This window comes from Rutilus rutilus (assembly GCF_951802725.1).
Source record: "Rutilus rutilus genome assembly, chromosome: 20".
In the NCBI taxonomy this organism is placed as follows: Eukaryota; Metazoa; Chordata; class Actinopteri; order Cypriniformes; family Leuciscidae; genus Rutilus; species Rutilus rutilus.
In genome coordinates, this window is record NC_140225.1 from 6,504,520 (window position 1) to 6,521,669 (window position 17,150).

Sequence of the window (17,150 nt, forward strand, 5' to 3'; positions counted from 1 at the left end):
TAGATCGATAGGTAGGTAACGCTTAAAAAATTCTTAAGGTTCCAAAAGATGGCATGAAGAACCTTTCAGAGAACCAAATTTCTTAGTATGCCCATGTCTTGTAATAATCTTTAGAGGCTTTTCCAATATAAAGAACCTTTTGTCCATTTGAAAGGGATTGTTTTGGGTTCTTTATGGAACCATGAATGCCAGCTAAAACCCTTTATTTTTAGAGTGTTTGAGGAAACGTCCTGTGGAGTTGAGAAAAATATTCTATTTAGACAACAGAACTAACTGAATTAACTAATCTATGAATGTTCATGTTTAAATCTAAGGTTTTGGAGAAACTGTGGAAGGTAGCTCAGGGTGACTGACTGAAGCCTTGATTTACTCTGCGTATGTTTAGCGAGCGCATGTGTGAGAGACTGAAAAAGAGCGTGGGAGAGAGAGAGAGAGAGAGAGAGAGAGAGAGAGAGAGAGAGAGAGAGAGAGAGAGTCAAGGGGTGGGCATTCATTCCTGCCGCGGACCTGTCGCACGAGATATTTAGCATAAAGTCAGTTCCCCTCTGCATGGGGATCGAGCCTTCACTCTCCTCTACAAACTTATGACAGGCAACACGAGAGAGAGAAAGGGGAAACTGTCTCTTTTCATTTGCCCAAACTAAGGAACTTTCTACATTACGACTGCATCGTTTCAGAAAAGCAGCTAACACGCGTTGTACTCAAGAGTTGTACATTTTTCGAGGATTACCTCCACTAGACCGGGATTCATGTGAGTAGATGCATGACAAAAATCACTGTGGTGCTGATGCTCTCGTGCGATGGAGGAGCTGTGGGGATGTTGTCTCCTTCCAGTCTCTCAAAAATATAGGCTAACCTACCTGTCGTGTCAGACTAAATAGATCGCAGCGCATTTTGCTGATATGGCATGGTGCTCCAAAGCGGTAGAGATAAAGATCCGTTTTGATCGGCGACTGAAGAGAAACACGGGACGAGCGAGCGTCGTTTATCATCGGGCTGAAGTTGATGCGATGATGTCCGGATGTGCCGAAATGTACAAACCTCAGTAGGCTACAACATGTAGGCTACTCTTTAACTTTAAAATATGCAATATCGTGTCAGGTCATAGTGCTTTGTCAATATTATAGCCTACGGTTATATATTGATGTATTAGACAATATTTTAAATAATAACCCTAGATGATCAGAAGCAATTTATTAACTTGATAGCACAATCCCTTTCATTATGAAAAAAAATCATACGATTCTATGATATCTGCATTCGGGATAATTTTGATTTAAACCCTGTTTTTTTAGTTTTATTATTCATTATTTTCAGTTAAACGCGGGCTTGTGGAATGCTTTAGATCATGTTTTTAATTAGTTGTATGTTAAACGAAAAGATTATATTGATTGTGAGTTAAGTTAGCCGATTTGTGCCTTCAGCTAAATTTAATTGAAGAATTGGCTGCGGTTAGTAAAACTTTTGTTAGCCTACATCTTTTATGACAATTGTGTTTAACTCGCATTGGAGCCTATTACAAAAACTACAATAGTAATAAAACCTCGATATATATTGCTGCATATCATTTAACCAGGTTTTTCTTATTGTTATAGGCTACAGCCTATCTATAAGTCAAAATATTATAAGTCAAAATATTAATGCAATATATACAAACTGATAGGCATGTGCTCCAAAGCCAAGATACCCGCGCGCACTGAGCTCAGTTATTTCGTAGCCTATAAAAACGAATAAAAATATTCAGATAATATTTTAAAACAGCTCGCTTTATAAAATTGGAATAAAGGAACAATGACATGCAACAATTTCTACGTATAGGCTACATTAGCCTACTAGCTTCAGTCAGTGTTTGGGGGCATTTCTGAACATGTAAAATAGCCTATAAAAATACTCAAGCAAACGCACCTGTTTATCTAAATTTACATGCGGCCAAATAGTCAAACAAGATTGACCGAAACATTTTTGCCAGTGTATCAAAAAACAAAAATGGCTCCATTTCGTTTAGCCTTATTTAGTCTAAGTTGTATTTTATTTCAGTATACCCTATATTTAAATAGGCCTAGTTCTCTTGTTTATGACGAATGCTTGTTTTTATTTCAACGATTTTTTTTTATTATTATTAGAAACGATAAATAGGCTACCCTAATAGGCTGTCATAGTGAATATACAACAAGCGTTCAAAAGTCAATCATAACCGCTAAATATCGTTTAAACAAAATAGCTAATACCTTAAAAAAAATAAAAAAAATAAAAACAGTTCATATGTGTGTGGTTAAACCACACAGGCTGAACAGTGCGTGACGCTTGTGTTTGGTCATGTCTTCTCATGTTGCTTTCATGGGGATATAATACACAAACACAAACAAGCCTGTGTACTTCGGCTTCAGCTGCGGCCATATCACTGTAAAAAAAACTATAGGCTATGATCAATAAGTTATGACAACATAGTCTATGTTTTACATTGCTTTAACTCATCAAAATAAGTTACGCAATTTTAACTTTTTTTATGTTATACAACATTAAACAAATTTTTAGCCTTCTTTAAATTTAAATGACTTAAACATCCAAGTTTATATAGCCTATATAAGCCTTTATTTTCTTTACATTTTGCTAACAAACAAATATCAAGAATATTTGTGGATGTGATGTTTCATAATTTCATTACCAAAAACATTTGTAGGCTATCTCAGTCGAATAGCGCGTGCGTAGCGCGTAATGTAATAAACATGCCCGATCTTATAGTGAGTGAGATGAGCATCTCCTACACGGATTTTCGGAGCTGTGCGTGCAGGAAAAGCCGCGCTTTGACATACACAGCCAAATGCAAATGGGTGTTAGGAGGGGAGAAATTAACATCTACAAACATTGGGTAGAAATTCCATCTGCCGCCGGCTCGAGTGGGCCCTTAATAAGTTCTCAGACAGCAAAGTGACACACATCTTAATCAACTCTTAATCCAAGGAATTAATTCTAAACGCGTTTATGAATAATTCCTGAGATAATGCAGCAGCCCGTGGAAATGTATGCTGTCTGCCTCTGTCGAACCAACAGATGGACCCAGCAATCTTCTGAAAAACGAGAGGATTTACCTCTATTATCTCTTCTCTTATTAGATATATATATTTTAATGAGATCGATGTCGTGTATATAAATAAACTGCCTCCGACAAGAATTCCCAGAGCCATGTCAGTACCAATATCTCAAAGGCAGCATCAATTTCCCAACAAATGTGTGTGTGCCACCGAAGAGATACATAAAGTTTGAGCCAAACTTTATTTCACAGAAGATTTAGCCTACGAAATTATTATTATTAGTGCATTTTAGCCTTTTAACAATTTGAAAATAAAACAAAACTTTTGAACATTAATTTGAACAATTGATTATATAGCCTAAGCTACGATAGACAAGGTCAGAAAAGCCAGGTCGCTTTCCCATTTGGTCTCCATTTTTTTTACATTTATGAAATCTATCAGCCTCGTTGGCCCACAATCCTTAGAGGACCCTTGATAGAGTTTGAAATGTAATAATGTCACAAGTCCTGGCCGGGGTAGGGGGTTTCATTGACACCTTTCTCTGCATTAAATAACCAGCTTATGTCTATAGCATTGGAAACAAAGCTATAGCAAAAGAAACAGCATCTGAGCAGCCTGCCTGACAGATAACCATTTATCATGTTAAAGTATATTTCTGATTGTAATTCTGCTTTCTCGTGATAGCCTCCCCACAAACCAGCTGCATTTACAAGTTACCTCAATTGTTTATTAGATTAAAGATAAAAGTGACTATAAAGAGGATATTGTATCTTAAAAATTGACCTTTTGTTTGATAAATAAAGTGGAGTAATAAAGTAAAAGTGTAGTGCTAGAACATATAGCAATTCGAATCTTAAATAATGAATGAATGCTAATTGGTTAATTTCATTTATAGGCCAAATTACACCACATACAGCACAAGACAAAAATCTGTCAAATCAAATAGCATGCTGTCCTGTGCACATACAACAAATCATTATGTTTTAACAGGACACCCTGCTTTGTTATCCAAATGTTTTTTCTTTAAGGATTCGTTGTATTGAGTATAGCCTATAGGCCCAAGCCTAGTTGTTGTTATCTGGTAACAAAACCTAATTAGGGACTCTGAAAAAGGCATCTGTAAGTAAACAGTGTTTTGGTAGAAAAAGTTCATAATCAGTCATACTAAAATGTTGGTCTGTTATTTATCACCACTGATAATCTCCCCAGAGAAGGGTCTGTCACTTCATGAATACTGATCACTTCCTGAATTTTCACTATTCTTCTAATGGATGGAGGATTCCAAGCCAGCCTTTATTGATTACATGAAGAAAGAAAGAAAGAAAGAAAGAAAGAAAGAAAGAAAGAAAGAAAGAAAGAAAGAAAGAAAGAAAGAAAGAAAGAAAGAAAGAAAGAAAGATGAATTATGCTCTTCCATTTATCATGAATATATTTAGCAAAAAGTGTATATAACGTTCCACTAACTGATTAAATTAGATTAATCTGGCTGGACCGTAATGAGACGCTATTGTTAATTACTCATTAAGTTCTAATGATGGAAAAGTCGACCATCACCACCAATTCACGTTATATAACATTGAGAAATGCCCGATTTGCACACTTGTCCGTATACGGAGCTGTCGGGTCTATTTGGTGCTGAACTAGGTCAAAACTTTCCCTAAACCCCTCAGCAAGTTTATGGACATGGATCTGAAAAGTTATTAAGCATATTTCTTATTTTCAAAAACATCACTTAAACCATATGGCACACACATTAGTACAATGTCACTGAAGGAAGAATGTGGCGACAGTAGGCTAAACAAGGGCGCTCATTTAGCTTGTTCTTCTTTTGATTAAACAAATGTTTATTGAAACTTATCGCAGAGTCAGAATAATATATGTGAAATCAATAAACCTCTCATTTTAAAGAGTAGCCTATATTATCTTTTTATAGCAGTTAGTTTTGTTAATCAAAGTAGGCCCAAATTATGCATTGTGATCTGTCATGTAAAGCAGTCTTCTGTCTTCATCGTTCTAAATTCGTTGTTTAACCACTTATATTTTCTCGTAAAGGCTATAGTAGATTCTAATTGAATGCAAGTATATTTATTGCCCTTTCATCTCTGTGAAAGCAAGGAGAAAGATCTGCTGAAGTTGCACAAGTCAAGTGTAGTTGTCCGATGCGTTCGTTTATTTACGAATGTTTTGACAACGATGATTTTGGAAACGTAGAAATGTACGAATTACGCGCTCTTTGGAAAAATGTATGCGACTCATTGGCAAAAAAAAATAATATATATATTTGCGTAATCTTTAACTGGTAAAATGTTTAACTGGTAAAATGTTTTCCATGAGATAGGCTATTTGATTGATGTTGGAAAATGAGAAACCATAGGTTTAAATGTGTGTTTTGTGTGAGTTCATCATTACTTTGCATATTAATTTAAAACGGTAACAGAAAATTATTCAATCAAGAGAATATGCTATTTTGGATTTCTAAGATGTGAAGAAAAATGAGAATGTACAATTATTATTTTAAGCATGAATTTACGAGGTTATAGCCTATCAGTCAAACCTTAACCTTCACATCTCTAATAGTCTATGAATCCTTCAAAAGAGAGGTGAAACCCAGCAGGAAATAAAAAGAGAGAAAATCACATGTTGTGTAGCCTGTTGGCGTTCAGTTCCGTAAACTCTCCTCGGCGTGCGAGTTTCGGTGCCGTTGGCTTCATCCAGTCACATAACAGATTCCAAAGAGAGTGATTATGTTTCTATATCTCTGGGGTGTTGCTGCTGTTACATAAATAAACGAGATGTTATTTTAGGCTCTATTACAAGGCTGCTATTAAAAGCTTTTGGTTCACGTAATTTTGAACTTTGATTGATCGGTGTCTAGTCCAAAATGTTTTCAGACGTAAAGAGTAGACTATATTGTACCGTAAACGGATGAACCCATACCTGACAACTTGGAGATTTGCAACACAAAGCAAATGCGCTGGCTTTTATTACTACATCTCATTTGATATGATAAAACATGCAAATCATGCTTATTGCACATTCGGTTTCATAGCTGTTCTGATTTATTCTAGGGGGGGGGGGGGGGGGGTGTTATTTATTTGGGTTTATGTCTTATTTTGGAGGGTTAGATTTAATTGGGCATTTTTTCATCTCTGTTTCGCTTGTACTTTTTGCGCAGGAAAATATTATCAAAAGCAATTAACAATAAAAAATAGGCCTAAAAAAGGCCTGGCTATTTAGCGAAAGCATTGACAAAATCATTGTTTAGTTTATAGACCTAATTCAACTTATACGGACAGTCTGAGTCTAAAAATATTTTTCATCATTATGTCGTACAGCGTTGAAAAATATCTTTGTTTCCATCCTTTTAACCCAACATCGCCATAATTTCTATTCTGTTAAATGGGTTCTTACTAAAATGTTTTTATCATAAATAATATCCAAGGTTGTTGAAACATTGTAATATATCGCTGCAGGTTGTGACTTTGCCACCAACTTTTAATGCAGCAATTCAACTTTTTGAATTGCTACATTATTAAAATTATGAATTGTATCACGTTCAACGTGTATCATTTTGTGGTAACACTTTATTTTAATGTGCCCTTGTTACACGTTACATGTATTTACTATAGTAATAACTATAAATTAGGCATAATTACATGCAACTAACCCTAAACCAAACCCTAATCCCAACCCTACAGTAAGTAGCCTACATGTTGTTAATTATCACTCAATTCTTAAATTTATAATTAGCCTACACTGTAACGGTGTAACCCACTTTTTTGATAGACTATTTCTAAGCGACATGATCAGTCGTGAAAATAGCCAACTATAGGTCTGTTTAAGTAAATCTAATGATAACAAGCACATTACAAATGTAAGAATAAAAGGGGATTTGTGTATTTTTATTTCATAATCACAAGTCAGAATGAGCTGCGTCCCATGCAGTGAATCTGAGCAAACAATTCAGTATCATGTGTATTAGCTTGAGCTTGTATGGGGTATCAGCATTCATGTAAATATGACCCTGTGCTGTTCACAGAGCCTGGCAGTCGAGGTGATGGATTTTAACCTTCTAGCGGACAGTGAGGCCCGAAGCCCGGCACTGTCTCTGTCTGACTCCGGGACTCCTCAGCACGAGCCGGGATGCAAAGGCCAGGACAACAGTGGTCAGTACATCTTTAATCATCAATACACAAAAATCCATTTTTACCACGCTTACTTCATTTTAAAGTCAAATCTGTTTATATAATAGGCTATGTACAGAATTTGCTATCTTGTTTTCTATTAATCGGAACGCAAACCCTCATATTTCAGTTTTCTGGTAGACAGTCCAAATTCAGTGCATGATTTAATGCTTACCCATGGACACGTTCGTTATGTTGGGTAGGCCTATTTATGGCACACTGTGTTCAGGTTGAATTGGGCTAGTAATAACACCTCCGCATCTTTTGGTTGTAGTTTTGAATAATCTTGGGTCATTTGAATCCACCTTTTACAGACAGACTTTATACTGATGACAGTCGCCATTTGAAGGAGAACATCCCGGCTAGCCAGTCACGTGCTGAAGGAACGGAGCATAAATTATTCATTCCTGTGCCTCAAATTTGATATCCAAATGACAGTCAGTAGGCCAATGCGAATAAACCTAAACACCTGCGAAAAGAGCAAAAGGTCTGAAGACGATATGCACATCATTGCACGACAGAAAATTATGTAGGTCTAATCCTAAACAAACTAAGAAAAGGCGTCTATGTATTGTTGATTAAATTAGCTACAGTTATTAGGTTTATCAAGCCTGACGCGTTACAGTTTTACAGTGTCAGCGCGCAGGCAGTTGCAAAAATTAGGTTAGCCTAAATGTAACCTACAAATGCATTAACATTATGAGGAAAGCGATTTTATTGTTTACGTGGTTTTTTTTACAATGTTGAATAGCCATATCCATATTAGAGGCTGACATTTTTTCGGGAATCCCACGGGTCACGGGATTCCCGTGGGATTCCTGCAGGATGGGAGTCATCTTTGCTATTAATCACGGGATTTGGACGGTACAGGATAAATGGTTAACGGGAGCAGACGGGAGCGGGAATTAACCAATAGCAAAGATGACAAAAAAAGAAAAAAGTAAATGCACCATTTTGTAGTTTCCTTTTAATACGCCTACAATGTAACGCAATTAAAAAATAACTGAAAATTGATTATAATTTAACCAACAGTAATTCTGGATTGCGTCCACCAACAAGTAAATAGGAAATAAGCGAATCAGAACACTGCGCGCCAAACCAGCAGTGTGTGCGCAAGCGTGAACCACTAGTGTTTCTGTCTCACTCTGGATATGCCACTGCATCACATTTCTCTCTGCGTGGCGTGGAGTGTCCGTTTTTATGTCGGCTCTCATGTTAACTGGTTAGAGCTTGTGTTAGAGCACAATACCTGCGTGACACACACACTTCTCGAGCCGCGCCGAAACCGCGTGCTAGAAATAGAACCGCAACCGACGCCTATTTTTCACGCGACACGCAAGAGTGTTGGAAGTTTTCAGACAAAATTGAAGGCGCAAATACATATTAATAAATTACATTTTGATGCTTGAAAGTCTCTCGGTTTTGACAAATGCATATATAATTGCAATTTTAAAAATAGGCCTAATTATCGATTTTCAAATATTGCCCGTCAATAGGCCTACAGAACGAAATATTCTGCCGACGTTGTCTTTGCTGTATCAGGCTATATATATTATGTTTAACATCCAAATGTAGATGGTCTGTCGGCGCACAGAGCCACGCAGTCGCAGACAGCACGTGAAGTTCGTGAACACCGAATTCCCTTTTCTGTCTTATCTATTTGTGTTTGAACAGACATGTGCACGAAAAAATAAGCCAGTGTCCGTCTCAACGAGTTTCCCCGTAAACGCAGTCAAAATAAAACGGATGCGTGTCATTACCGGTATTAGATACTTGCATTCGTCTTAAAGGGACAGCACCCAATATACCTGCAGCTGTTTGTGTCACCAAAGTTAATCAAACAACAAAAGAGAAAGAGAAAAATCATGTTTTGTCAAAAGATAAACTGTATTAATATTTAATACAGTTAATTTACCTGAAAAACATAAAGCACTGCTTTATTTCTGTTTTATTGTGTATACGTTTATTTGTGTTTTATTGTATTTATATTTGTATTATGTTTATTAGTTTCTATGCAGATGCACTAGGCCTACCCTACACAATTACCCCAATCATCCTAGAATTATTCATTCTTTACAAAAAGAGCTATTCAAATCATCAGGTGAAATTGTTTTCAGGAAGTAGCAGTAAAGCAAGAAGAAGTGCAAGATAGTTTTTCTAAATTTCATTTGACTCTATGTGCCTATAGGGGTGGGTTGGGGATGGTGGCAATGTAGTATCTGGATATTTGCCGCGGGACGAGGGCTTCGATTACCTCTCTCTTTTTTGACCATACATGTGTTTGCACCCCTGTATGTATTAACTAAACACTAATTGAAGAAAAAAATATATGGGAGCGGTACAGGAGCAGGAGTCAGTTTAAACAGGAGCGGGATGGGACTGGGAGTCAATTTACCAGGAGCGGGATGGGATGGGATTATTTTTTAAACTTTGGTCTGGGAGTGGGACGGGACAAGATTTCTTTCTATGGGAGTGGGACGGGACAGGAGTGAAAATCCACTCCCGTGTCATCCTCTAATCCATATGGGAGGTGTAGCCATTACACTGAAAACTGCCAAACGTGTGTCTGTATTCGCACAGCAGTTTAAGTTTTACTGTTTTATTCCAATTTCCATCAGCAGATAATAGGCCTAAATATCACTAACCGGAAAAATCGCCCCAGGTTGCTTGGTTATGAAAAGGTAATATTTTTTTGAAATTCAAATCTCCAAACGGATAGCCAACGTTCCATAATAAAGCCTAAATAACGAAGAATTTTTATTATTATTATTTTTTACCGCCAATGGGAAAATATATTTTTCCACTTAGGATCAATTCAACAAAAAAAATATAAACACAGAGATTATATTAAGCTGTTAAATTATTTATAGACCATGTTGCCTATTTTTACTCTTTCAGAAGCATTATAGCCTATCGCATTTCTGAAAAGTGCATGCTTTGTAATAAAAAAAAGAGATGTTAAATATTCATTAATAGGCTATCATTACACTGTATTTAATTGAATAGTATGAAAATGTATTATTTGCATTAATATTATTATTAGCGATATTGTTTTTAAGGAAAATGTGTTCATTTAAAAACATGGCTACAAACATGAAATTAAAGTCACTCTGAACAACATTGGGGATTAAAAAAAGAATAGGCTACTAAATATGAATTTTACTATATTTAATATAATGACATTTTTTTTGGGGGGGGTTGTTTACTACATATGTTCACAATCACACACACACAAAATTGAACGAATGGTAAACGTTTAATTTTAGTCAACAGCTTCTGACGGCACTCATAAATCATCTCGTTGATGGACAAAAATATTTCCGCGATATTCAGACTAAACACCAACCTAATTACAACTGACGATAAATCTATGCATTTAAAGCGTTGACAGTAATACAACAAAGCGACTGGTGAAAATGAGCGGTATCGGGATCCTCTCTTTAGTTTATACAGCACGGCCTACCACTGAAACGACACGATGCAAACCCAAATTTCGGTGATTACAATACATTCATTTCATTGAACACTTATTCAATTAATCTTAAATAAAATGATTTTAATGTTGTTACTCTCAAGTTTTATTTTGGTGGGACTTGTGTTTAAGGTGCTGTTGTAGAGTTAAAGGGTGTCTGTGCACTGACAGATGGCAGCATGATGTCTTATTGGTTTTCCTAGAGGCCCTGGAAAGCTCGCTGATTAGTTAGAACTGCTCCTAGAGAGTTAAGCTCTTGCCAAACAGCCCCAAACCTGCCCTGTCACTAATAGCTGATCCCAGGATTATGTGTCCGGGCTAATTTAGCCCTTTCTGTGGGGTCTTCAATTTGCAATTTGCAGAACTCTACACCACAGAGGGAGGATTTTCATCACACATACAAAAACACTTTGGGCCCTGCAGTTTATCTTGATCTTGCTTTCAAGGCAAACAGAAATAAGGACCTTTGTGTTTAGCACTGTAAACCCGAATAAGTTGCATCAAATTTTTTAAGATTAAGTAAGCATGATAATTGTGGGATTTAACCGTATATGTATCGGTTTAATTAATGCTTTTGCCTCTGACCCATACAGATACAGAGAAGTCCCATCAGAACCACACAGATGAGTCGAACCCAGAGGACGGCTCTCTAAAGAAAAAACAGCGCCGGCAAAGGACACACTTTACCAGCCAGCAGCTCCAGGAACTCGAAGCCACCTTTCAGAGAAACCGTTATCCTGACATGAGCACACGAGAGGAGATCGCTGTGTGGACCAACCTCACAGAAGCAAGAGTACGGGTACGTGTCCCTGACAAACTAAACCACTGTGGATAGGTAGGGCTCTGTGCAGTGGCGGATTAAGACTCTTTGGTGGCCATGGGCACTGACACCAAGAGTGATTCTGACGTCAACCCAACTTTCATTTCCAACCAAAATCCCAAAAGTCTGTCCGACGTCGGACGTTGACGTCAGTCTGAAGTTGGATGTTGACGTCAACCCAACTTTCGGCACTGAAACCTAGAGTGCCCCCCCCCCCCCCCCCATCCCCCCATAACCACTAAGAATAAATAAATAAAATGTGTTTTATGTGAAAATTTACATTCAGTTATTATTATTATTTTACTACTCAAAAGTAATTAATATTAATAAACTTATATGACAACAGAAGGTTACATCGATGTTAGCTCAAGTAGAAAAAAATCTTACAAAATCATATAAAAAACGTATAAAATAATGAAAATAAACTTTAAACAAAACATTTAGGGAATTTAGAACGTTCTGATGAAAGGATATAGGCCTAGGCTAGAAGGCCTCGCTTTTTTTAAAAGAGAAAATAATATTTGCGTGGTGCCCACTTGGACGTGGTGCCCCGGTGCTCCTATGGTTAATCCGTATATGGCTCTATGGGGTTCAAAAACAATTGTCGATGTAATAATCAAAATGACTGTGAGTGGACATGCTGACTGACAAAGATAAGAAGTTGCACTAGAAGAAAAGGTTATACGGTTCTGTCAGGTGCTTCATATATAGAATCTCTTAGAGGTTTCCATCATGGGATCATAGTTATACAGATTTTAATTCATTTAGTTTTTAATCGATTTTTCATTTTAAATTCTACTTACATTAAACAGCTCATAAACATACTTTATCAGTAGAAAAATTGAAATAACTCACATTACATTAGTATAATGCAACCATTTAACACTGGTGTTCATTCAACCCTCTAAGTTGAACGTTTTTATTGTTAATAAAGTTTATTGTTGTTTATTGAAAAATGCACAAAATACTATTTTTAACTTTTATATGAAATATATATTTTCCAAAAAAGGTTTTACTCTATGAGAAAATCACAGCCATAAATCCAAACAACTTGTGTTCCAAATTTTAGGTTAATAACACAAAAAATTAGCTTTAGATTTTGTTTGGGCGCAGTACTCACTAGGTGAAATTAGTTTCCCATTAATTTCCAAATGTGTCATTTTTGACCGTGAGGAGTAAAAGTGTGACTATTGTTTTTTTCCAGGACCGCCTTTTTGAATAATGTCCATGATTTTTTTTTTAAGTGCCAAAACTTTACCATATGTTGTACCGTTCAGATGAAGTAAAAAAAACACAAATGTACAAATATTTGGTCAAAAACGTCTGAAGAGCATCAGTGGGTTAAGACATTTCTCCTTATAGTAGATATATAATCTCCTTTATATTATATAAAACCTTTTTGGCATAAATGGCTCTTTAAAAATGTAGTCAGGAAACACTTTGAACATTTCTGAACAGTTCACTATTCTGTCACCATGGTGCATTTGGATACTGCGTGTAATGAAAGGGCTTCTTTTTGAACCATGGGACATAAATTATAGTTATGGCCTGGGTTATTCCAGTATTTTCAGGAACACTTAAACGCAAGACATCGGCTTTGGTATTGGCTGTGGCATTTTTTCTGTAACCGGAAAACTGCTATATTGAGATCGGCGATGTAACATGAACAATAGTTTGTTTAGAAGAATCTAGAAAAGGTTTGTGACCTTCTGTCCCAACAAAAAGCAGAAGTTTGATCGGTGAAGCACACAAAGAGAGCAGGTGGGCTTCCATTCTGATGGATGACAATACAATCGCTACCTCCTTGTCTGGCGCACATCTAATGGATCAAATTCACGTTGGCCAGAGGAAAGGTCACATAGCATACAGTCTTGGTTGTTATTTTGAAAGAACAACAGAGGTAGAGATACTCCTTTCCTAATGTCTATCAGTGGCCTCCTGAACTGTGCATGTATGTCAGTAATCCCAGCTGGAACCTTGTCACATATTCCGCATGCTTCTGCTGTCATTTTGATTTACGCAATTGATAGAGTATGCGCTCCTAATAAACACACAAACCTTAAATCATGGCCCTGACCTAATGCCAGCTTGACCCAGGATACTTTAAAAATGGACCACCATGACTGTGAAGGTTTCTTCTCCATTTGATGCTGCCACTGCTGGTTTTGAAATTGAAATGGAATTGAAATACATTTTAATTTGTCTCAATGTGCATTTACATTGGCAATACAGTACATTGGATCCATAAACAATAAATAACAATACAAAATAACCTCTTACACTATATATATGATCCAGTTCGAAAATGTTTTATTTAATATTTAGTATTTTTAGTGGATTTTATGGTACTAAAATATATTTCTGCAGTAGTTTGCAGTATATTTAGTTGCAGAAACTTTTTTCGAGCATAGACCTGACAATGAAATTTCCAACTTAAACTGTCATAAATCTTGAATGCTTTGGAGCACAGATGTAAACTTAAAAATTATGTTACGTTTTTATATGAAATGTATGTTCTCCAAAATATGTTTTACTATAAATATTTGTTTCCCATTTATTGAGTCAAAGTGTGACTATTTTCTCAGGACCATTTAACCTTTTCGAATCATGTCCATGATTTTTGTTTTTGTTCACATAGCATGTGCCAAAACCTTTACCAAGTTTCGTACCATTATACGCATGTATGCCAAAAATATAGAGAAGGAACACACCGATCATTGAACTACATTTGACATTCAGTTATTTTGGAAGGCCTTAAACACCATTGCCAAAGTGTCAGTGGAACATTCACAGAGAAGGGTATTCCCTCTCTCCCAATATAAACTGGTATCATTTACAGTACGCTGGATAAAATATGTAATTAAATATTCCCAGAAAACACAACTACAACACAAGCACAAATCCAGCAATGTACGATCACTGTGAGATTATTTTTGAAATATGTGGAGACAATCCTTCTCAGAGTATTAACTTGAGTCATAATACCCATGATTGCCTGTATTTATCATATTGCTTTAAGTTACTAACTTCAAAAATATGTTATGAGGAAGGCGAAGTAATTTGTCTCTGCTTCTTATGGATGTTACTTTTAAAAGAAACGATTTACATATTGTATATACAGGACGTTATTTACATTAATAAAACCTAATATTTAAAAGGAGCTCTTGTTTTCTTATTTTCCTTTACTAATTACAGTCGGTGAACACTTTCACGGGGAAAAGATCGACAAGAAAACAGCTTTATAATTTCTCAGAGAGCTAAATGAAATATATTCATTTAATTTTTTCACATTAAAACTTTAATCCATCCAATATCCCCTAAAAATAGGATATAAAATTGACTAAATGTGAGGGAAGCTCTTTAATGACATTTCTCACTGGGGAAACTCATAATAAGAGAATAAATTAGTTTAATAAATGAAGCACTTAAATTCTGCCTGGTGGAACTTTTTTATTGTTTAAATCTCACGAGAAGGAGTGTTTAAAAAAATCTGAATATTAAAGTTCTGTTGAGCTCTTTCCTACATGTTTTGGTAGAGTGATAAAGAATATGGCATTCAAAGTTACATTTTTGGGTTACACTTTATTTTAAGGTGTCCATGTTACAGTGTAAGTATACTGTACATTTAAGCACTGAGTAATAATAATTAACTACATGTACTTACTATAGGGTTAGGGTAGGATTGGGTTTTGACTTGGGATTGGTTAGTTGCATGTAATTATGCATAATTTAGTTATTACCACAGTAGCCACATGTAACATGTGTAACACTTTATTTTACAGTGTTTGTTACTATATGTACTTACCATAGTATTAACAGTAAATGGTTGCAACTAACCCTCAACCAAATCATAATCCTACCCTAACCCTATAGTAAGTACATGTACTTAATATTACTCAGTACTTTAATATATAATTACACTGTAACAATGACACCTTCAAATAAAGTGTAACCCATTGCCCTGAATTACACTGACAAATGATGTTCCGACTGTGGACAGTGCTAACTCTTCCTCGTTGTCTCTTAAACAGGTGTGGTTTAAAAACCGCCGCGCCAAATGGAGAAAGCGAGAGAGGAACCAGCAAGCCGAGCTGTGTAAGAATGGCTTCGGCGCCCAGTTCAACGGACTCATGCAGCCGTACGAAGACATGTACTCGGGCTACTCATACAACAACTGGGCAACTAAGAGCCTGGCCAGCAGCCCCTTATCAGCCAAAAGCTTTCCTTTCTTTAACTCCATGAATGTAAGCCCGCTCTCCTCCCAGCCAATGTTCTCCCCGCCCAGCTCCATCCCTTCCATGAACATGGCCTCCTCAATGGTGCCCTCGGCGGTGGCAGGGGTGCCGGGCTCAGGCCTCAATAACCTGGGAAACCTGAACAACCTGAACAGCCCCACCCTCAATTCTGCGGCGGTGTCAGCAGCCGCCTGCCCTTATGCCACCACGGCCAGCCCGTACATGTACAGAGACACCTGTAACTCCAGTCTGGCCAGCCTCCGGCTCAAGGCCAAACAGCACGCCAACTTCGCTTACCCGACCGTGCAGAACCCCGTGTCCAACTTAAGCCCCTGCCAGTATGCTGTGGACCGGCCAGTATGAAGTCCCGGCGTCAAGCGCTCGAAAAAACCCCGACCCGAACTTCAAGCCCTTGTCTAGCCAACCCCACATCTGACTCCAAGGCATTATCACCCCGCAATGAACTTGTTATGGTTGCTGAAAGGACAGAATAGGAATAAGCTTCAAGAGGAAAAGAGCCTCACAATGGACCAGGCCTCAAAGAACTCGTGCGAAAACATGTCGAGACTTTGTCGCTGAACCGACCAACTGTTTAAAAGCTTTTGTCCGCTGCATGATTAGAGACAAAAGAGGACCTAAACACTTCCACTGCACTCACGGGAAGACCTTGCAAAAGCGAACAGAATACCTGCTCTCACCATTGGTACAGGCGAGGCGGTGTACATAACGGACTCTGTATTGTATGTGACAAACATATCTTGGAAATGTAGTATTTTAATGATGAGAGGAGCATGTTCCTCACGAGCGGATGTACCTCCTCGCGGAATTTTAATCTTTGTTGTGAATTCCATTCGCCTAAGGTCAGAGGTCAAAGGTTGTTGTAAGATGACAAGACGAAACCTAGCAGTGAGTAGTTTCAGATGAAAAGAAAAAGAGGTACAGAAGAAAAAACGCTGAAAATTAGGACTTTTTTTTTAAAGAATTAACTAAAAAGCCATTGAGTAAATAGATTTGTGTGGTGTTCTAAAAAAAATGGAGTCTATGACTGTAATATAATGTATGTAAGAGTGCAGTTGTTATAAAACAAGCTTTTTCTGGTGTAGCCTGCTTTGTCTCATTAAAAATAAAATAAATGATTATTTGTTTTTATGAATAACCCATGCTTTGAAAGAAAATACCACTCGCTGTCTGAATGATTCGCTCGTGACATTGGCCTGGGGGGAAAACACAAAGTCCTCGACGTGACACCATAGCAACGCAACCTCAGATCCATGGCAACATTATACAACAGAAGTGACAGCGCGGGAGAGCGGGAGACAGAGATATAGATGTTCTTATTGGCCTGTCACTGATCTGTTTGACCTACAGTCTTGGAGGGGCTTCCATCAAGCACCACTCACTATCCCG

At 37.2% G+C, this 17,150-nt stretch overlaps 1 protein-coding gene across 1 annotated transcript; it reads left to right on the forward strand.

Moving 5' to 3' along the window:
* The first annotated feature begins 549 nt into the window (after positions 1 to 549).
* pitx3 (paired-like homeodomain 3) lies at positions 550 to 16,904 on the forward strand. The gene is made up of 4 exons (XM_084392073.1): positions 550 to 751; positions 7,072 to 7,198; positions 11,282 to 11,487; positions 15,540 to 16,904. The coding sequence occupies exons 2-4, from the start codon at positions 7,090 to 7,092 to the stop codon at positions 16,104 to 16,106; spliced, it is 882 nt and encodes a 293-aa protein (XP_084248199.1). The 5' UTR covers positions 550 to 751; positions 7,072 to 7,089; the 3' UTR covers positions 16,107 to 16,904.
* Positions 16,905 to 17,150: the final 246 nt, after the last annotated feature.